This window comes from Rhineura floridana, chromosome 1 (assembly GCF_030035675.1).
Source record: "Rhineura floridana isolate rRhiFlo1 chromosome 1, rRhiFlo1.hap2, whole genome shotgun sequence".
Taxonomy (NCBI): Eukaryota; Metazoa; Chordata; class Lepidosauria; order Squamata; family Rhineuridae; genus Rhineura; species Rhineura floridana.
This window is the reverse complement of record NC_084480.1, coordinates 206,753,780-206,777,400: the sequence shown is the minus strand read 5'-3', so window position 1 is coordinate 206,777,400 and position 23,621 is coordinate 206,753,780. Positions and strand designations below refer to the sequence as shown.

At 42.4% G+C, this 23,621-nt stretch overlaps 1 protein-coding gene across 3 annotated transcripts in view; it reads right to left on the bottom strand.

Moving 5' to 3' along the window:
• Positions 1-2,308: 2,308 nt before the first annotated feature.
• The window catches only part of EXOC2 (exocyst complex component 2), a 97,358-nt gene continuing 76,045 nt past the window's right edge, over positions 2,309-23,621 (bottom strand). For all 3 annotated transcript variants that reach the window (XM_061590748.1, XM_061590758.1, XM_061590766.1), the window contains exons 24-28: positions 13,595-13,650; positions 12,689-12,811; positions 7,550-7,611; positions 5,525-5,584; positions 2,309-3,030 (exon numbers count right to left, since the gene is read on the bottom strand). In XM_061590748.1, coding sequence (XP_061446732.1) covers positions 2,937-3,030; positions 5,525-5,584; positions 7,550-7,611; positions 12,689-12,811; positions 13,595-13,650 — 395 coding nt within the window. In that variant the 3' untranslated portion in view covers positions 2,309-2,936. The remainder of the gene's footprint in view (positions 3,031-5,524; positions 5,585-7,549; positions 7,612-12,688; positions 12,812-13,594; positions 13,651-23,621) is intronic.

The window sequence follows — 23,621 nt, the reverse complement described above, 5'->3', positions numbered from 1 at the left end:
TGGGTTGGTCTTTCACAGTCCAATCCACTTGCTGTGTAGCTTGGAAGAATTTGGTAACATGCGGAATTTCCCTGCTTTTTAAAGTTTGATAGAAATCTCTCTGGGCTATAGGTACGTTCTTAAACTGCAAGGTTTTTTGCCTATTAGTGATGATACCTTAACAAACAGTTGACTACATTCATGTTAACTCAAAGTCTCACATATGATGTTCTCTTACCCATACACATTACTGAAAAGTCAGTCATCAAAATTATTCTTTATGGCATAAGAACATAAGAAGAGCCTGCTGGATCAGGCCAGTGGCCCATCTAGTCCAGCATCCTGTTCTCACAGTGGCCAACCAGGTGCCTGTTAAACTATAGTCCAATAATACATTTTTAAAAGTTCACAAGAGGTTTTGGCTAGCCTCACTAACAGAGCAATCCAAATGCCGAGGAGGTGGCAGAAGAGGAGCCGGTGGAAAGCTCCGTAGGATCCTCTTCCCACTCAGGAGCTGCCGGTCCGGCTGAACTCCGGCTCTGTTAGGAGATGTGCACATGAGTGGGCCAAGAAGCGCCATCTCCCATAAACAGCCTCCTGGGGAGTAAGCGCTCCCTGGAGGCCACAGTGTGGCATATTTAAAATTATTTTACTGTGCTGGCCCTTTGGCCAGCAGTTTGCGGGGGAAACCTGGGGGAGGGGGACCTGGGGGAGGGGTTTGAACATGAGGAGGATCTTGTGTAATTCCCCCACGGCTCCTACCCTGCCACACCCCCAGAATGCCCCATTTTGGGGGCTTCTGCAAGCTCTCCGTCTGTCCACCTGGCCACCCCTGGTGGACTTCTGGTGGAGCTGACAGGCTCCTGGCGGTGCCTTGGCTCAGCCAAAGTGGACGGCTGCTGCTGGCGGTGCCTTGGCTCAGCCAAAGTGGATGGCTGCTGCTGGCGGTGCCTTGGCTCAGCCAAAGTGGACGGCTGCTGCTGGCAGAGCCCGGCACAGCTGGGACCCTGCCAGTGCAGCCCGGACTCCATGGCATCAAACTCACTCCAGCCCAGCAGAGAGGAGAGTTGGATTGTGCACTAAGCCCAGCAAATCCACATTAGCATTTGAGAACCATGCTGCAGATAGCATTACGTCATTAAATATAACTAAACTCTTTACATATATTACAATGAAGTCAGCAATGGATCTCATTTGGACAATGCTGGCTTTCATCTGGGACCCTTGTACCTCATGGATCCTACAAGGCCTTAACAAGCTCTTGCATCATTTCCCCCAAATGCTCCTCTTTCTACATTTAAATTGTGGAGGAGGCATCAATTAAGAATTTCTAGAAATAAATTTATTGGAAATACAGCAGTAGCAGCTAGATCTTGGGTTTTAGTTTAATCAACCTATTAACCACACTGAAATTTATGAGCAGTCAGGTGTGAAGGCTATGGCAATGAATTCAACTAAGAAATTTCTATAGAACAGGCAAAACAGTCCATGCTCGTTCATCGACCTGTTGTGCAAGTGCACACATCTTTTTATAAAAATCTAGTGTGAGAAAGGGATTGGACACTGCAGATTTTGGGGGGCTTCAGTGCCCTCTCCCAAGTGCTGACTGTGCCCCGTCACTTGGACCCCCCAGTGGCAGTACTCCTGCAGCTGCCATTCTTGACCTCCCCCCTTGAGTGAACAGCATTGATGGCAGCACTATAAAGAGCCAGGGTGTCAAACATTTCCTACCTATTATAGCTCCACCATCTCGGTTGCCCAGTAAGCCCCACTTATACGAGAAGGTGAGCAGCCACCAGTCTCCCTCTCCAGAATGGGCTTTTAATCTGGTTTTAATCTGGTTTTAGATTGTGGATTTCTATATATATCTGTTTTGTATTGTTTATGTGATTTTATTGTATTCATTCATATTTGTTGTACACCGCCCAGAGAGCTATGCTAGTGGGGCAGTATAAAAATTCAATAAATAAATAAAAATAAATAAAATAAGCAGTAATGAGCTGGGGAGCCAAGCAGGTGCTGAGCTCCCTGGTCTGTTACAGGGCCACCACTGGGTGAACTAGCTCAGGAACGAGTGCGAGGGGGAGGCTGGCAGCTATCCCAAGTGGCAGCAGGCTTTGGAGGGGGCAAGACAAGGTTAATCAGCCCAGTGGGGCCTGGCAAATGTTTCAGTATATTGAGTGCTGATCCAGGCCCGAAGGTAACATTATATCATCAGAAGATGTGCAAGCCTCAATTGAGCCTCTGGAGTTTTGCACATATTTACACAGTGTCTGTGTATGAGTGTGTGTGTTATACCCCCCCACCACATAACAGTACACACATTAAGTCATGAGTAGACACTTCTATTTATTAGATACTCACATTTCAATACATTTTTTGTCATCCAACTCCTGGAAGAGTTACAACATGGTTGAAAAAGATTTTTACAAACCTGGCAAATGGTATACCTAAAGCTGAGAGGTCTATTGGTGAATGCAGATGATAATCATGATGTACATGTCACCACTTGATAAGCCAATAATCTATTTGGAAAGAATTTTACTACATTTCTGTAACTGATCAGAAGTATAGGGAAGCAGGAAAATAATAAAGTTCTTCTCTTAGTTTTGTACTTGCCAACCAGCTTGCAAAACACATGTAATGTGATAAATTACCATACAGAATTTTATCATTTGGCATATTTTCAAGACATACCCCTAACAACAAAAATCTTCTGTTTGCTGCATCTCATCGCCAGAAGTAAAGCCAATGCGGAGTGACAGGCTGACAAGTAAATGAGACTTTTTAACCTTTGGAGTTCTGATTCATGAGAGACAATTCACACAAATGGGCCAATACAGTTACTTGTCAGCAAGGTGAACAACACAAAAATACAATAGCATGTATAGAAGGAATACGAAGATCAAGAGTGATAGTGTTTCCTTTTCCTAAAATGGTTACATTCTAGAATTGCCTTATGTCTTCACCACTGTGGAAGAAGAAGCTTGAAAGCAGGTGAGCTGCAACTGCATGCTACTCTTGAATGTATTTAGTAGCTCTTCTAGCAACCTGTTAAAAAGGAAAATACTTTAATGATTTTGACTGACCTGCAGAGTATAAATTTGGGGCATGAAAATAACCAACAAATTTTATACACGGGGGGTGGGTGGGAAATAAGGGTGGATTGGAAATGTTATGTACCATAACTTGTCGCCCTGGGCTCCTTTGGAAGGAAGGGTGGGATATACATTTAATAAGAAAATACAAACAAACAAACAGTGTATATGGATGGGAAACAATCTTACACATGCTTAACCCGATCCTAGACACACTAATTAGGAGTGCCATTTCAATTTTCTGGGACACACACAAAGCTTTTATGGGGGTGGAGATTCATAACAAGGCTCAATGGTCTTCTCTTTGATGTGTTCCTTAAATCAAGGAGCAGGTTTTTGTCCATGTTTGGATACAATTGGACACCGTTTTGAATCAAGATGGCACACTGAACCTTTAAAAACTGCACTGATTTTTTTGTTTGTTTCTTAGAATTCCCAAGGAATGATGAGAAGGAGGCTTGCTAGTATTACCATACTGGCAAACCATATTTATTTTACTGATACTTCTAATGTACCTTTAACAGAAACAAGTGAAGCAACCCCCTCTCTCTGATTTTATCAACCACTGTGGTCACCATCAGATATATCTGTGGTTTCAAATAGGCAAAATGGCTGCTCCTTCCTGTTTCTTAAATAGTACCCTTGATGCTTAGTATCTGTGGTCCTCCAGATGTTTTTGGACTCCAGCAACTCCCATAAGCCCCAGCCAGCATGGCTGATGGTCAGGAAGGATGGGAGTTGTAGTCCAACAACATTTGAGATGCTACAGGTTCCCCATCCCAGCTGTACTAGAGTTCACTCTCAATTATGTGTGCACAGGGTTGCAAGCTAACAGATCTTATATGTGTTTTAAAGTGGTATTAGCTTGAGGAAATTCAGACAGACAATGGGATTAGCCTACATAACCTTACTGTGTGGCACAACCAGAAACCAAACCCCTGCTGTTTGGATTCCAGTTCAGTGCCTGCTCCTTTCCCTTTGATTGCAATGTTTACTCATTAGTTAAATCAAAGATTCAATAAACATTCTCAGATTGCCAGATATTTCTGACAAAGCCAAAATGTAAGATGAGCCTTTAGGTGGTAAGTGCAATTTTAAAGTAAGTGTGTTAGTGTGCAAGGATAACTATTAAGGAGCAAAGAGAACCCCCCCCCTTCAAAACTCTAGGAAAGAAAAGGGAAGAAACCGCATAATTTTATATTTAAAAAATGTTGAGCTAGTCATTAGGCAGCCACCACCAAGTTCCTCTTGAAAAAAATGTAGTATTTTATAGCTGCAGTAAATGCTACAGCTGTATAATCTTTGCCAGGGCCAGCAAGTAAAAGACATAAACATGTCAGAATCTACTTCCTCAATAACACCCTCCAGGAGCAGGTACTAGCACAGCAAACACACACAGGCAATACTTAATAAGTCAATATTAAATATATCACTGGCAACACAAACAGGACTAAATCATTCCACAGATGTGAATTTGTTATATGAAATGCTGAGCTGAAGTGTGCAGTGAGCTTGCAGGTGCAACAGCAGTGTAGAAAGGCAAATAATAAGCAGCGGTGAAGAAAACCCATCAGGTTGCAAGCTGTTATCGGGAAGAAACTCTGCATGCCAACTGTTGCTTTAAGTTCACCGCCGAGGCTGCTGGAGGCAACCCAAATCCCAACTCTGGAAATTTAAGTCTGTTGAACTCCCTCTTTGTGTAACTTAGGCAGAACAGACAAATAAGGAGATACAGGCTTCAGTGCCAGTTTGGTGAAGTGGATAGGGTGCTGCATTTAGATGTGGGAAACCCAAGAACACATTTCAGCTTACCATTGAAACTCCTTGTGTGGTATTGCACAAAATTGGTATCTCTTTGATCAGGGGCAGAGAATCTCAGTCCTGGGGGCCAAATGCCGCCCTCGAGACTCTCCCTCGGAAGCACTCTCTCTCCAGCCTAGGCCCTGTACCAGCCGTACTCTATGTCTTACTTTAATAGTTTAGTGTAGCTGAAAGGTGTCCTTGAACAGAGATAATGCCTCTGGCTTCCTTGAAGGATGGAAGGGGGTGCAGGGGCTGTAAACCTCTGACTTGCGTGTGGCTGGAGTACAGCCTACTGTACAAAGGTAAGAGTCACATCCATGGCTCCACTCACTTTTGCCTCTGGCCCCACCCACCAACGGCAGGTTTCTGGAAGTAGCATATGAGGGAATACAGCCCTCAGACCGAAAATGTTTTCCCACCCCTGTCTGAGAGTAAGTTACCCTGCAGATCCTTGGAAAGGCAGACAGCACAAGGACCATACTGAATGTGTACATGGCGAAGGGCCATAACAGAAACATCATTACTATCACCACCAACAAGGTTGTAACTTCTTGGACTAAAAGTATTATATATCATGGAATATTGTAATAATCATATTGTTCATAGAACACATATTTTAAATTATGAAGGGGATATAAACTTACTTTTTGTCTCCACCACTTGACAACTGCGGCAAGGCTTCCAAAGCTTGCTTAAAGCTGGAGCTGTAACATTTAAATGCATATTGATTCTACCTAAGATTTACAAAAATCTTTTTATTCCCAACCTATATACATGTTTTAAGTGCAGTCATGTTTTTCAATTATGCAGGTTGTGTAATTATGCATTCCCATAATATGAGCATTTATCCTCTAAAATTAGCACCACATTAATAAAATGCCTCAGTTCATAACACTTTCCAGCAGGGCCGGCCCCAGACATGCTGGGGCCCTTGGGCACCAGCTTGCCCTGGGCCGTGGCACGCATGTGCGCATGCACACATACATGCATACGTGCGCCCAGGGCCAGCCCCAGACAAGCTGGAGCCCTTGGGCAAAAGCCTGCCCCAGGCCCCAACACTCCCCTTCCCTACATGGCAGGGATGCGAGCGCACAGCACGCATGCATGCCATCAGCCAAGATGGCAGCAGAGGCTTCAGCCCCTTAGGAAAACCTCAGCCACCATCTTTCTTAAGGGCACCGCTGCGTGCGCAACCGCAGAACAAGGTAAGTTAAGGAAGGGAATGGCGGAGCTCCGAAGCTCTTGCCCTGCGATCCGCGGCAGCGATCCTGCCGCAAATCATGGAAGGGGAGCAGAGGGGCCCCCTAGGGGCTCCTGTAGCCTCAGGGGCCCTTGGGCCAGTTCCCCACCTGGCTGCCCCTTGGAACCGGCCCTGCTTTCCAGTATGTGGCTAGCATGCAGTGAACTCGTGCACATGTGTGTGTATGGCATTTGAATGCATTTCACCTCATGAAGAGGAGCTTAAAACTTTAGTCATTTTTTTCCAGTTTCACACATTATTTTGATTATTATTTATTCCATTTATATTGCGCCCTTTCTCCCAAAGGAGCCCAGGGTAGATTATTAATTTGATAGCCATCTTCTTCCACATCCTGTCCTTTGATAAAGTGACATACAGGCATACCCCGCTTAACGTTGCTTCACTTAACGTTGCCTCGCTATAATGTACATGCTCCATTCATCCCCATACCCCGCTTAACATTTGCGCGCTTCGCAATAACGTACACTTTATTGGCATGGTGCCGCTGCCATCTAGTGGTGATTGCGTGCAGTACAAGTGAAGACAATTGCTTCGCTTAAAGTTTATTTTCGCTTAAAGTATACTCTCGGGTCCCATTGCAAACGTTAAAGCGGGGTATGCCTGTATTTTTGATAAGTCTGTGCAGGGCTTTCACAGAAAGAAATAGAAAGGTGATGTGTTAAGGCCTCGTTTTTACAGCACAGTTAATAATTGTTGCACCCAGCAGAAAAAATATAGTCAAAACAAATAGTCTCTCTTGTTACTGTTTCTTGACGGATGTGTAGGAAAGAGAGCCTAATAGGAACCATCCTGCAGACTGCTGCCAACTTGAGCTAATGCTAAAGAATTTTTAATGTCTGCTAGGTATTTGTAGAGCAGGGAAAAGATTACACACTTTCAAAATTAGACAAAACTCAGCTAGGAAGACTCCATGTGCATTGTTTTAACTATAGCTTTCAGCACATTGTAATTTATGGTTTTGCTGCAAAAGAAGAGCAGGTGCCCAGAGAAGAAACTTCCAGTCCAGTAACCCATCTATTCAGTCAGACTCCACAATTAGTTCACAACTGCTGTTCCCAGTGCTTTGCAGATGCGTAGCAACCATCAAGGAATAAGAAAGGGAATGACAGAGCTCAGCTAAAAACTCTTCTTGACTGAGGACGTGTGCGTAATCTCTAAAAATGAAGTGGATGACTGATTGGGGGCCCGCTTATTGGGAGTTTCCAAAAACCCTGCTTAGGGAGACAGGCTTATCTGGCCAGGGAAAACCTCTCCTCCTGGATGATATCTGCTATCCCAGGAGGAGGTTCATTCCTAGTTGTAAGACTCAGGGGGTGAGGATACTACATATTAGGCTCTTTTTTACTTTTGTGCACAATTTGCCATGCATTTTAATCATTGACCAACACTGTAAGCCTTTTGTACTTACTTGCTTTCAGATGTGAGGAATACAGCCACAGCATCTCTCAGTGCACAGATTTCAAGCCGGGCCTGGAGGACACAAATGTTCAGACATAATGCAAATGTATTTATAGCTTCAGCATCTGATTTTGCAAGGTTTGGTTGCATAAGCAAAACAGTGGTGGTGGTGGTGGTGGAGGAGGAAGAGGAGGAGTAACAGCAGGTGATAAAAATTAAGAGCCCTTAACTGAACATTTGTTTCTGGTGCTGGAAACATCAGTCCTAAAACAGCTGTAAGGCCAACTATAGATTTGGGAAGTTCCGGAAGTGAATTACAATGAATCTGAATATTAGGAAAAGTTTGCAAATATAGATTCTTCAACTTATTTCCTACCCTGCAAATGTAAAGTAAATGCCCTGAAAACAACTTGCACTTAATGTTTTTACTGGGGAGACTCTGGCTTCTTAATATGCAATGCAAGCAAAGAGGAAGGAAGTGGCAGAGGGTAAAATCTGTCAATAAGCATCTCATTCTTTCCCGCCCTTTGCGTTCTTGCTGTTGAATAGTAGCAACAACAAAAGGCACCCCTTGAGCATGTTTTATGTTGAGTGATCTTGTCAACTTCATCTAGGGCAGCCTTCTTCAACCTGACACTCTCCAGATGTTTTTGGATCACAAAATCCCATCATCCCTGACCACTGGCCAGGCTGGCTGGGGCTAATGTATGTAGTAGTCTAAAACCTCAGGAGGGCACCAGGTTGGGGAAGGTTGATCTAAGCACTGCACCAATGTTTAGGGACAGCCACTTTGTGCTGTAGGAGGTATCCAAAATGAAATAAAATTTTAAAAAATGTAAATATTTCAGAATGATTAAGCATTGTTTTGCTTTGTGAACTTTAGTTGGAATATGCAACATGCCACTGACAGGCTTTCCTTAATCCAATTAAAGTTTGCATTTCCACGGCAGGTAATTGTTATGGATTCTTAAGAGAGCATTACGATGAGACACAAGGAAATGTTAAGTTACATGCCTCCAGAAGTACATCATCATTTTCACACAGATTGAAGGAATACTCTACAGGCATACCCCGCTTTAACATACACAATGGGACCGGAGCGTGTATGTAAAGTGAAAATGTACTTAAAGTGAAGCACTACTTTTTTTCACTTATTGATGCATGTACTGCACTGCAATCGTCATATATGGGCATAACTGATGTAAATAACGCATTTATAACTAAAATAAACATAAAATAAAATAAGCTTCATATCTAAGGTGATAGATTTACGACTTTTCTTTGTATCTGCCATTATGTACTGTACGTAATACTGTACAGTACTGTACTGAAGGCAAGGAAAATGCACCCCACACACACCAATGCACCCCACACACACACAAGTCAGCAGTGGCAAAAGCCAGAACTAATGATAGACAGAGAGAGAAAAGTATTCCATTAAAGCAGGAAAGGAAGATGGGACAATGGAGAGGTATAAAATGGGACAATGGAGAGGTATAAAATGAAATCAGGGTGATCTAAAGATTTTTTTTATTTTTTTATCACAATTACAGTAAAGCAGATGGGACAATGGAGAGGGAGAGGTATAAAATGGGATAGTAAAATGAAATCAGGGGGATCTAAAGAGCACGAGGTGCCCCCACACACACACACTGCCGCCGCCAGGGCAGGCAGAGCTCCGATCGCTCTTTACAGTACTGTAAAGTACTTAAAGGTAAATGATTTACATTTAAATGATTACAGTTCTGTCTCCAAGGCAGCAGCCGCTCAGATCACTAGATCGCTCTGCTCAGATCGCTCCGATCGCTAAGATGACGCTTTGCAACACACGTGGCACGCAAGTTCCGTCAGTGTCCATTATTGCGAAGTGCTTACGTTAAAGTGGGGTATGGTGGCGTATGGAGCATGTACGTTATAGCGAGGCGACGTTAAGTGAAGCGACATTAAGCGGGGTATGCCTGTAGTAGACTATCAAGTAACTGCGGCTAGACTGTATAACATTGTTACTCTGGCAAAGTACCAGTGATTCCATGGATCTAAAGAACTGGCTGCAGAATTAATCTGATGCTCCAGGCTAGCTGTTGCAAACCTTACCTGGAAAAGGGACTGGTGTCAGGACTGTGCTGGATCAGCACAAAAGGGATAACTGGCCTTATATACTTATAGTAGTTCTTTATCAATCTCGCAAAAGAACAATCAGAGAATCTACCTGCTTCTTTTGCCCAATTATCTGATATCATAGAAAGAACAAAATGATGCTGAGGCAGGGAAGAGATCTCAAAGGGTGCAACCCTAGAGCAGGGGTAGGGAACTCTTTTACTGTTGAGGGACACATTCCCTTGAAGGCCACATGCCAGTGGTGGGCGGGGCCAGATGCAAAGTGGGTGGAGTTTGTAGCATTGCACATTGCTCTCTCTGTGCTTTCCCCAGCTTCCTCCATATTTCTGACCATTTCAGATTTCCCACCCACCCCCTTCATTATCAACACAGGTTGGAACTGATCACTTACAGAAGATTTCCCCCACCCCCCATAATTATTGCTCTACGCACTTCTGTTTTTCCATCCTCCAGCTTCCTTCTTCTTCCTTTGTGCTCCTCCCATCCCATGGTGCACTGCAAGTTCCACCCTCCCTTCCTGGCTCTTCACGTCTAAAAGCAGCCATGTCCTATCTCCACATTTCTCACATACAATGCAGAAGACAAAGTGACTCCCAGAAGGGGTGGTCCAGGGAGCAAGATGGGGCCACATGCAGCCCCAGGGGTGCAGGTTCCTTGCCATTATACTAGACGATTGCAGAGGATTTATCAGCTAGCTAGCCAAGGCACACTTATGAAACATGGGAGAACACACTTTCTCAAAATCTAGCTGAGCAGCAACTTTGTATTTTAATTTAACATATCTATACAGTAGATTTTTCAACACTGTAAAGCCACCTCTCAGAACAAAATACAACTATCCTCTGTGCCTGGGATACATAGAATCCCATGCATAAGTAAAACACACTTTCTTGTGCACCTGGAGAGTGTTGTCAGTTTCTCCTTCTGGAACAGCACTGAAATTCACTTTGGAGTGTCCACTGATCTCCAACAGTGGCTTCTGGGGGAGAAAGTGATCCAGAGAAGCCCCAATACTCACCCAATGTTCTATAAGATTTACTGCAGGTAAATTATTGGTCCACTGATATGAACCTATACTCATTCCATTTCCACCTCCCACCCAATTGCAAATTAGCGTGTGATATTTGTGTCTGACTTTTTTCATTTAGCTTTCAAACTATGAACTGTTACATTTAATATAGTATTTAATATTTCCATATCCAACACGTGTAATATAACTACACAAAGTGACAAACTGTTGTGCACTCAGTGTCTTACTGTTAAACATAAAGTTTGCCGCCCTAGGCTCCTGCTGGAAGGAAGGGCGGGGTATAAACAAACAAACAAACAAATAAATAAATAAAGTATTTACAAACACTAGACTGCACACTATATATTCTAAAGCAATTCCACTGAAGTCATTGAGTAGGCAGTGGGTGGGTAACTTCAACATCTTTGCAACTTGCAATATATTATGAAAAATGTTAAAATTCCCAACTTTCTTATGATGTGAGTGAAGAACAGAGAAAGCTGAGCTCTGGCTAAATGAGTCCACTTCTTTTATTATGGGCATGTGGATTTTCAAAATAAGCCCTATTGTAGAACAAAATCTGCTCAAAGAAAATGTTCAGTCTCATAGGCAATCTGACGTATGTTACACTTAAATAATAATAATAGTAATTTACACATCATAATGCATAGCTCTGTGTGTGTGCCAGACACATCTAAGCTTCTTCAGAGTGGTTCAAAAACGCATGTATATCATCTCGCCATCATGGAAGCTACATGTGATCATTTCTGCATCAACTTGCCTGCTGTAGGTTTCTGGTACACATCTGTGGGTTTAACTATGCTACAAACTTGTATTCTTTTAAAAGCAGCTTACTGTCATGGCTACCACCAAAGAGCTCTTGCAATTGCTAATTGGTGAGGGTGTGGAGCATTCTATACAAGGCTCTTTGATCCCATTACAGACCTACAGTTTTCAGGGTTTCCTGGAATGGAAAAATGTCTGTTACATTAGTCTAAAATCCTATTTCAGGCATTCTGAAATTGTATCTGTGGCAGGCATGGAGGTTGCCCCTGTGATGATCCTGTATTAGTGTAAATAGGGTAAGTGCTGTTTGTATAGGAGATACATGGTAAGTGGAGTGAAAGAGGAGGGGGAGTGAATGGGCAGTAGAATGCTGGATGATTGGCTGAGTGTTTAAAATGGCTGACAGTATAAATGAAAGGATGTCAGGTAAATCTGGGTGGATGTGATGTGATGAAAGTGAGTGGGTTGTTTTGGTGGGTTTTAGAGAGTTGTTTGCCAGGAGAGCGTGGAGAAGGAGGGGGGTGGAGTTTGTATTAGTATTAGATAAAACCATATGCTTATGTGCCTTATGAAGAAATCTTGTTATCTTTGTTATATTTAATAAATACTTAATTTGGTTTACCAAAGGCCTGATCCTTGGCTGGGGTTTCACAGACCAGAAGGGAGGGTAAGGTAATGACCAAGGCTGAAGGGAAACTGTAACAAATGGTGGCAGCGGTGAAGAGAATAACAATACAAGTATTCAGAGTATCTGGGAATACTGGTATTAGGACGTGACTGGTGGTGCTGCCTAGCAGGGGGATCTGTTGAGATCTGTGCTAGAGCGGGGAGAGAAACCATAAAAAAGGACAGTCCGGACTGGTGGAATCCCTGGTGGTGCCTAGTGACAGGCAGTAACCACGAGCAGGTAGGAACCTGACAGGGAGAGCCAGGGAAGGGCGTCACAGCCCCTCCCCACTCCTGACCTTCCTGCATTGAGAGGAAAGGTTTGAAGAGTATTTAAAGCACTTTTGGCTGAACACTGTCCTCTTATGACTGAAAATCCTGATCGTACAGGGCTCCCAATTGTGGAGAGGATTGAAAATGCATTCAGCTGAATGCATTTACCATGTCCTTCTGACCTTCCTGCTCAACACAGGAGGGTCAGGGATAGAGGAACTGCCCCCCCAATACAATTTACAAACATCTGAATAGGACTCAAGTCTGTAAAATAATACACCCCCAGAAGTCACATACCTGCAAAGCACCATTTCTGCTGAAGGATGAAACACACTGCATTAGCCTGCTGAGTTCTTCAGCAACTGCTTCGACAATCCTTGACAACACTCTGGGTACAAGCTCTTTTGAGATGGCAAATACCTGCAGATTTCAAATTAAAATACAATTTAAAGTTTAAAAGCTGGAATTATTCCCTGCCCCTGCTCACTTGTCAGGATTGAGACCTTTTCTCTTGTCTAAAGGCGTTCTAGACTGTCACCATTTTTGGGTGGGATTCAGTCACATACCGCCAAATTCAGGTTGTGCAATTATAGTTGATTGAGAGTCTTGCACAACAAACCTGCTTCCTAAAATATCAGACTTTTTGCAATAAGGAACATGAAGGGAAAATTCCCTGGCAAGTGTGGGTAACATTTGCTTTGTCATAACATCATCTAATCTCCCCACAAGCAAATCAGAAAAAGTGCTCACTGAAGAGCCATCATCATCTAATCCTTCTGCAAACAAATCAGGATGAATGCTCAATAAAGAGGTTGAATGGAAATGGCTCCATACTTGCAGACTGTAAGTGACCCACAAGGGGTATAAATGATGTGAAACAAGAGAGCGCACCTGCAACAAAATATTGCGGTGTATCCCCAGCTCCTATTATATCCAGATCAGTTTTTCTTGTTTCCTACTTTTCTCTACTGTTCCCAGTCTCTCTCTAAAATATAGTTAAGGTCCTTGTGGCACAGCCCTCCACAGCTCGGATCCTGATTGCATCGTATCAACTGAAGAAGAGTGGAGCACTGTTCAGGCTAATATTTCTTTGGAATGATTTTTTGGCACTGAAAAAGGCCTGCTTTTCTTGAAAGTTGACCTTGCACTTCCCCTTGTTTAAACACATTGGTGCTCATCATAGATAATCTGAAATAGCCTCACCTCAGCGTGTACAGCAATGATATGAACTAAGGCTTCCTTCAAATAGTTCCTGACTCCTGGAATTAAAAAAACACAACTATTATGCTGAAAGAAATATTTCATTTATTTATTGCATTTCTATCTTGCTTTCCCTCCAAGGAGCTCAAGGTGGCATACATGGGTCTTTCTTCTCCCCATTTTATCCTCACAACAACTGCATGAGGTAGGTTAGGCTGAGAGAATGTGATTGGCCCTAAGTCACCCAGTGAGCTTGATGGAATTTGAACCCTGGTCTCCCAAGTCATAGTCAAACGCTCTAACCATTTCATCACAACTATCTATACCATGCAGGCCCCTCATTCCTTTAAAAGGTGCTCCATTGGTTATGATACCAGTACACAGAAAACAAACGCTTATCCCAACCGCATCACCAAAATCTATTTCCTTTTCGAAAGCGAAATGGAGAAAGGCACATTTCCTTACGGTAAAAGGCTGAAGAAGCCAGAAGTTCCTAGTCTCGTCTGGCATCCCTTTCCCCACCTCTTCAAAATAGCTGTTTGTTTTGTGTGTGGTTTTTTTTAACAGTTCTTTCAAATACTATTCAATAAATGGCAGCTTTCAAAAGTACTTGTCTGATCTCGCCATTATTGAACAGAAACACAAGCCTGGAAAACAGGATTGCAAATGTAAATTTTCTGCTGCAACTCCTTTGTAAAAGAAATGATTGACAATAACAAAAATCCTTATTTCTATGTTGGTGGTTTCAAATGTAACTCATGACAAGAGTTGAGCACATACTGTGATCATCCAGTCATAAAAGCTTATGACACAAGAATGGTGAAATTAAGGTAACAACCAAGTCCATGAAATGTTCACAATTTATTTTAACAGAACCAAAATTTTACACTCCAGTCCTGTGGAGTACTACCAGCAAATATAAACAAAACTTTAATGGGGAAACTTTTTAAAAAAAGTCTAACAACCTTATACAGTAGGGCTCCGCTTCCCGGCGTTCCGCTAATGCGGCGGCTTTCCTCCCCTCTTTAAAAGCCGCTTTTGCAGCATTTTTGCGCGACGTGCCCCATTAAAGTCAATGGGGTTCCGCCTTACGGCGATTTCCGCTTTACGGCGGGGGTCCAGAACGGAACCCGTCGTATAAGCGGGGCCCTACTGTAACTAGACAGACAGCTAATCCATTCTATAAGTAAATAAAATCTACAGACAGACGTGAAAAGTTTGAGCAGAAAGAGTATGAGTAAACATACTATAATTGGCTTACATTGAATATATATTTATATTGCTCTGTAATGAGTATTTTGAGTATTTTGTGAAATTTGTGAGTGCATGGCTTTAACATCTTACCAGGTGTTTTTTGCAACACAGGGACATAGCTACGTTTAGAATGAGAAAAATGAAAAGTGTTCAAATAACATCAGCTACAGTTTATAAATAGAATGGAAAGATATTATTCTGAGGAAAGCAGAAACGAAGATGAATTGTGAATGTCAGTCTTTATTACAGTCACATGACCTGTTACAACAGAGATCACAACTGAAGAAAAGCAAAAAGGCTGTACACTTTGTACAGTTTAGTAAACATAGTCTTATGCACATTGCAATTAAAAAAAGTTTGAAATGCATTCTGTAACATATAGGACCTTATCTGATAAACAGTTCATAACCAGTCTCTTGTCTGGGTAACCCAGAAACTAATCAAAAGAAGATTACATTTTTAAGAAGTCAAAATTAGTAGTGCAGTTATGGCTGGATCTTGGGGCTGAAGTTCAGGGCCCCACACCCCGAATACCCTAAATGACCTTTGAAAGTGAAAGTGGCCAAAACTGTCCCTTGGGTCCTGCCACTGCTCCCATGCTGACTGTAAGTGACTGATTCATTTTGATTTATCCCAGAGAGCAGTAGGTGATGGGGGAAGCAGCAAAAAGCAGGCAGCATCCGTTCTGTCCTCCTCAGGGGAAGAGCTGTAGCTCAGTGGTAGAGCATCTGTTTTGCATACAGAAGATCCCAGGTTCAATCCACAACATCTCCAGGTAGGACTGGAAGATAGCTGCTGCCAGTCAGTGTAGACCATACTGAGCTAGATGGACTAATGGTCTAACTCAGTATAAGGCATCTTCCTGGGTTCTTATTTTAAAAACCATTTTGTACCTTGGAGGCTACTAGCTGGGCATATACATGATATCCAATGCTCATTTTATTATTTTCTGCAACATTTCCCCCCTTTCTACAATAAAATGGTGCTTATTCCCATGCACAAGGTTTTTACCATCAGGGCAGCAGAAGCAAACCCCATTTTATTCCTGCAGTCATGATGGTATTATGATTTAAGTAAGTTTAAAATGTCAAGCTCCACATACTCAGTATGTTTTTATTTTTATCAGGATTGGTGAACTTTTTTGTTTGTTGCATTAAGAATGTGGAAACAGTTGTAAAGCAAGGAACAGAGGACAGGGGAGAGAATAGAAATGTTAAATGTGTGCTTCATAACTGAAGTAATACACATGGCCGTCTAAAGCGCAGGCACACACAAGCGCACCACTCTGGGTAAGACCACTAAAAGTACCTAAAATACCAAGCTGCACCATTGGTCACAATATAAAACTACATGTGTTAAAGCATCAGTAACTCCTGCCTTACAGGGACACAATGTAATAGGGAATTCTCAAAACTCTGGCCTGAAGTAGTACTGCAAAACATTAAATCTTGCAAGTATAAATCCTTTACAACCTTGTGTTTTCTTAAGGGGATTCAGATAAGATGGCAGAGTACCATAATCAGGTAGAGTTCCATGAATCATGCATGGGGGAAGAAATTCTATTGGCCAGGAAATACAGATCTTGTCTTTCAATATCATATAATCTTTGGCTCAATACTTTGAATGCTTGTTGTTGCCCAAATGCTGGAAGAGATTCAAACGAAACTTGAAATTTTATATAAGTTTATATGGGACCATGTACTCTTATAAGAGTAACATAACATTTTATCTTAACAGTCTGAATCTGTTAACATAAGATGTACAAAAGTAGATATCGCTAAAGAAAAGACCTAACTAAAATGGTAGAGTCTGGGCCCACACTTTGTTTTCCATATACTCTATACCGGCTTCATCCCTCCCAAATGTGCTATTAAGAAAGTGCCTGAACTTCCTCCAAAGCAGAATTGGTCACCACAATACATATGGGGATACCTTTTTCAGCCCGAGGGCTGCATGCTCATGGCGGGCGGGACCAGAGGCATAAGTGGGTGGGCCAAAGGACATGACTCTTACCTTTTGTGCAGAAGGCTATATTCCAGTTATGCAAACGTCAGCGGATTCTGCACGCACTTCTCCATCCAGGCAAGGAAGAGGTATTAACATAGTTCAAGGACACATTGCAGCCTGGCAAGAGGGTATGAAGCAGGGCTGCTGAGGGATACAGCCTGGGAAGAAGGGGTTTTGCTTGGGGAAGGACCAGAGAGGCCTGGAGGCCCTGGGCCGGAGGTTGCCCACTCCTGCCTAAACCAGTTTACTTCCTCCCCCCGCTTCAAACACAGGCAGCAATGGGTAAGATCCAAAGAACTGTGGGTAGTGTTCTACTCATGTACTGGGGTTTTTCTATCTCCTGTTCCAGAAATAGTCCCATCTCCAAAGTCCTCCAAGATTGGGGGACACTCGAGACTGGCACTCCACCGAGGTGCTTTCCTTAAGGGAAGGACCATAGCTCAGTGGTAGAGCACATGCAAAAGGTTTATTTTCTGGCAACTCTTGGTTGGTCTTGGAGAAGACTGATGCCCGAGTCCAGGAGAGCTGCTACCAATCAGTATAGACCGGGGGTGTGGAATCTCAGGTCCGGAGGCCAAATGCAGCCCTCCAGGGTTCTCTATCTGGCCATCAGGGCTCCGATGAGGCCACATGCCCCCAAAGCCACACCTCTCACTGGTCCTGCTCTGTGCCCCTTGCCCCCAGTGAATTTACCTGGCTGGAATGTGCCCTTGAATGTGCCCACAGCCACTTTTGCCACACCAACTACTAGCATATGGCCCCTGCAAGATTGCTCATGAGGAAATGTGGCCTTCAGGCTGGAAGACGTTCCCTATTCTTAGAGTAGAGCTAGATACACCAAGGAACTGACTCAGTAGAAGTGCGATGTTCCACTGGGGCTACCACCAGAAACAAAGACTGTCACCCTTCCCTCTAATCAGTGCATGGAAATACTTTCAGCTGCCCAACAAAGGGTCTTAGTTCCTGGCCAAGGTTTTGAACATTATTCATATCTTTACATTCACACTACACATAAATATTTGGTAAATATAAACACTGCTCAGGAATTTGCAAAAAACATATATAGGGAAACAAGTCTGGAAAATAGTTTTCTCTCTCTCAGGCTTTCAGGTTATTTATACTTTTGCATCCTGACCAAATTCAGCAGAACAGGGCAATTTACAACACAGTAAACAAACAAACAATTCCATCCTTAGTATTATACAACTAGCAGTAAAACGTAAGAGACTCAGTACCCATCTGCAAGGCAAATAAGACTCCTGAATACTATAAAAGGCTTTGATAAAAACATGTTGCAATGCTTTCCAAAAATCAGTAAACTGAGGGCTCAAATGGGCATTCCAAAACACTGGGGCTACCACGAAGGCCTTAATACCAAGCCTCACAAATAAAGTGATCTCAAACATGTTTTTCCTCATTGATAACAGGACTGCGGGAGGGTGCTGGGAACATAAAATAAGTGTTCCCTCAGATAACGATTACTATTTTTTAAAGGAAAGCTTGGGAGACCATTTTGCAATGAAGACCTGTGCAAAAATCTGATATAGTGTCAACAGAATAGTTGTAGGAGCAAAATAACACGTCCCAAAAGCTGCCTAACTTGGGAAAGATGTTTTATATTTGAAGTGAGTGCTCGGTTAGGGCACAAAGCAGGAATACTCTGTAAAATCTTGGATTATTCACTCTGCTCCAAGGCATCGGAAATGGGTTATTCATGCCAGAAGGCTAATTAAACTTTCTCTTACAGCCCCATCCTAAGCATGGGACTATTACAGCACATCTGAAAATGTAAGAATTTTTTTCTCTAATAATTCCAGAAAACTACCACCTTAAAATGCCAAATTACATTTCACAGAAAGCTGGGATGAATTCAAAGAGGGCATGAACTTCAAACACTATAACCCCCCCCCCCCAGCCTTAAGAGCACAGAGCTCAAAGAATTGAGTTAAATGCTGCCAAGATAACAGGAAAAGCAAGATTTTTTACCCCAACTCCATTTCCATTGGGCAAATCTCAAAGAGTTTAAGATATTAGGAAGTGCAACCTGTACTTCCTTTTCACAAGTGACCTATAGTTTACCCACACATCCAAAATCTAAAACCCTCAAACCACTTTTAAAAGTGAAATAACACTGCTGGCCAATTTGCAAACATTATATAACTTTTTAAAAAATGCATTGAGGACTGTATTATTGATGCTTCAACAGCAAAGAGAAGCCCTTTCCACATTCACTCTTCTAGCAGAGTCTGGAGCTTCTGAGGGGGAAAATAAAAACCCAAGTCCTCAGCCTTCCCCCAGTTCTCTTTCAGCTAGCCTCAGATGTAAACCCCTCAAGTCCGGTTCACTTTGTGGGCATCTGCACCCTGCCTGTGACATGAGCGTTACATGTATATATGCGATTAATATGATCCATATCTCAAGTCATGTATGTGGAAACAGCTATTGAAATGCATATCAGACATGTGGTAAGGTGCATGTGAGACTGCTGCTCTGCTGCATGTAGATATAGAGGACGATCATTTTGCTATGTTTGTGAACAGGTTTGACATACCACCACCCCCGCCAAAAACAACTGTGTATATTATTGTTAATCTACTCTTCATGGCACTAAGAACCTTGAGCCAAATCACAAGGCATCAAAAGAGGATTCTTTATATTCTCAATTTCATGTAATGGCTTATATCTTACTAGCTAGGCAGGGTTGGGGAACCTCTTAGCCCCCAAGAGGGGTTAATTTGGCCTGTGAGGCCATTTTCCTGAGGCCACACCCACCCATCAGGAGCAATATCAGCTGATGGGCAAGAGGAGAGGATTAAATCCTGCATTGGCTGCACACACCTGTTCCCAGCAGGGAATAGGCATACACAGCTAAAGCAGCAAGATTTAACCCCCAATCTTCAGTTGACAAAAGAGGATTAAATACTGCTCAGTTTGGCAGGATTCTATGCAAATTCCTTCCTGATTCTGCAAGAGGGTTGCATACAGAACCTTGCCAAATGGAAGGTTTTTTCCTTCATTTTAGCAGGGGATTCCAATGCAATCCCCTTCCTAATTCAGGAAGGTGTTTCTATTGGGATCTTGCCAAATGAAAGGCTTTAAACAACCCTGCATAGACTCATAACAGTCAGAGAAATACCAACCGGGGGGGGGGGGATAGAGAAAAAGGGCAGGGATAACGAGGGAAGCCAAAGAAGAGTGAGGCCAAGTGATGCTTCCTTAAAAGGGGGGGGCAAAAGAAGGAAAGTTGAAGAATTGGGGAACAGAACAGACTCAAGGCACTATACACCAATGATTACTGTACCTTCATATGGCCTTAAAAGAAAAAAGCCTTGTAAAACACTTTTTGTCAATCAGTGATACACAAGGTATTTCTGATGAAGATGCAAGTTGTAAAAACCATAACCTTCTAAATGCAAGACAGACAAAGGCAGCATATGTGATGTCATGGTATTTGAAGAACTGTCCCCACCCACATACCTTCTGACTCATTTAGCAAAAGGTAGAAGCCTGACTGGAAATTCCCCAGGGAAACACAAAATAGTCTGCTGTACTTGCCTGAGTAGGAACATGGATGAGAGAGAAGCGGGGGAGAGGATTCTTCACTAAGATGCCGCTACTGATTGGGCAGCTTTGTAGCATTACGTAAGAATTTTCTGGTTGGTTCAGGTTGAAGTCCACCTACCCCAGAACTCTTTCCCAAACAGTAGGAAAGCCAAAAGCACAAACTGACTAGTCAAATACAGTTCGTCTGTTTAAAAAATCAAATACATTTTAAATCACAGCAATCATAATAACGCAAGAGCAGCCCTTCTGGATCAGACCGAGAGCCCATCTAGTCCAGCAGCCTGTTCTCACAGAGGCCGAGAAGCGTATGGGAAGCCTGCAGGCACGACCTGAGTGCAAGAGCACTCTCCTCTGCTGTGAGACACTGTATGGCTGTGCCTCCCAAAAAATAATATTCTATACCTTCTGTGCCTCCCAATTCAGCAACCTGTAAAGATCCTTCCACATAATTGTGTGCATACAGCTTGCTAATGTGTGCAAGGACTTAAGGATCTGTGCCACAATGTGCATTGGCACTGGAAGGGGAACAGAGCAAGAGCTTTCTGAAACTCTTTAAAATGTACACAAAATACATAAGGAAATATAAGGACAAAACTGTAGCTCTTTCCAAACCGTATTGGGATGGGCATTAAGGGTGTATGGGATGAACAAGGGCCCCTCACCAGGGGACATTCACTCTTGCCTGACGGGGAACAAAGACAGTACCTGCTCCAGGATCCCATCCTCACTGGAGCTCTGAGCAAAGGTAAAATTGATTAGACTATTCCAAAGAACAGTTGAAAGATGAGATGGTGATCTTCATCAGATCAATGTCTAGATAATCATTCTGACTTTTAACTGCTGCAAAAGATGGGGTGTGTGATTCAGAGCCCTGTAATATGCAGTTTTTCCCAGTACTTTCCTGCATGATGGAACACAAAAGACCTCACACTAAACAGTTCCCTTACTTGGAAGAGACTGGGATAACCTTGCAACTTTGCAGTACCCTACCAATCAAAGCTGCTGGATTACTGCCGAGGATTAATAAGAAGGTAGGGAAAATACCTGTAAACATGCACTGAAAGAATGAAAAGACACTCAATGCTTAAGTGATCTTCAGCATTTACCATACAGTGCTAATTCAATCTGTGCTAGTGATTGTGAAAGTAGGGACCAAGGATTTTTCAAATTATATGAAGAGTAAGAATATGCAATTTTGTGAAGTGCCCTACAAATCAGTACAATTTCAACTGGTTACAGGCTCTGGAAGTGAAAGAGGAAGCACAGTTTGCTTAAAGCAGTGAGAAAAAACATTTACTAGAAGTGAATGATGATCATCTGCATACGGAAGAAATCGATGACCCATTTCCTGCTTTTACTGGAAACATTCCTCCACCGATCATAGAAGGATCTAAAGCTGTTCTGTTTCACTTTGCTCTGATAGTGTCATTGTTAGAAGAAAACGTGAACCTGTAGGCAAGATCTGGAAAGTCTTTGGAGTGACTACCCACTAGTTTAATCACATTTTCCTGTTTTTAAGTCCTTAATTCTAAATTAGCTGTAACCTGACAAAAATAGATTGAAGAAAACAGGGCTATAAATACCTCAGGTTTTCCCCCATTTACTTGCGCTTTAAAGACAAGGTTTTTTTAAAAAGAATTTCTTTTGATAAAATATGTTCAGTTGGAACTGATTTCCTCTTCCACCTGAGATCTTGCGGAAGCTCTTGCTGAAGGAAGGGGAGAGAGGTTTCACCAATTCTCACTTTCTTCCTGAAGCTCCCAGTGTCACCTGTCTCAGTGTCACCTGTTATGCAGTTCTAGAGAGTGCCCTGACCCTCTGGAACAGTGTTGGACAGCGGGCACAGGAGATGCAGGGGGAAAAATCAGTAAAATCTACTTTCCTCCTTCCTATGTCCTATGGAAGGAGTTCTGCCCACATGGCCAGAGTCAATGTAACACATAGATTTTGTGAACAAAGACACATTTCAAGTAGCAAAAGGATTATGACAGTCTTGACACTTGCTACTCACCTCAAATGAGTTGGAATTGCTTTTTCAGGTACACCCCAGTGCATACTGTGTAAAGTGTGGGGAGCTAGCCAAGTTCTGCCACCGGCTAAGCCACTAGCATGGTTTAATCTGGGACTGGGTGCACATGGCTTTGACTTTCTTGTACCTGAATTGATATCTGGAGTCAGGAGGAGTTGAAGGATCCCTCTCTCTACATACTCACCTCTATGGAGGCTGCAAAGAATTTGATTATGTCTATCCCCCCCCCCCCAATCTGATGCCACTACTCTGACCAACTTTTCAAGGGCTATAATCAGTCTTCATTAATTCAAGAAATAACAAATAAGTTACTTAAACATCTACTTTACACTCCATCAGCAAAGAGCGCTTATTCATAAACATATATAAGAAATAGGTACATCTTAATTTAAACCTCCTTTTTATTAAAAAGTGCCACTCATCAAAACCAAAAAATGCTTTAGTGTTTGGGCATTTATTCCACCATTGCCTTTTATGAACATAAACCATCCACTGGCTACAAGGTATTATTTTCTTCAACACCCATCACTATGATTTTATAAAATTATAATAAGATCTGCAACACACAAACTAGCTGAAAAGTGATAGGCGCTTATAAATCCATAAAGCTGTTACCATAATAATAGCCTGTCATAGCCATTACAAGATGAAATGACAGCAATTTTGCAAATGAAGAATGGACTTAGAGATATGCAATGTTTATGAATTTAGTTTGGCTGTCACTCAAACATTATGAATATTACTCCAAGAGCTGTTTAGAAAAATAAGAAAATGAATCCACTGATCTGAAAAAGGCCTGCATTGTGGGGAAAATGCCTGGAATATGATAAGAGATTACAGAAGCCTAATTCTCTCTGAAATACTTGTCTTCTGCATGCCTGGCCATCAAAATGCCAAAATCTTTGATGAGACGGAGGCTATAGTACATTGGCTAGGACAAAAAATCCAAGATAGGCAACCAAGTCAGAACACTTGGTTCATTAGGTGACTATTTTCCTCCCTTTTATCATGTTACAATTTATTTGAGAAATGAGGATCCTCAAGCAGCCTACATTTTCATGTTTCTGTTCACATGGTTGTTAAAGCTGCATCAGATGATCAAATAGTGCTCATTAAATAACTGTTTGATGCACTGTTCTTCCTCATTTAATTGTTCAATGAATTGTACTTTTTAAA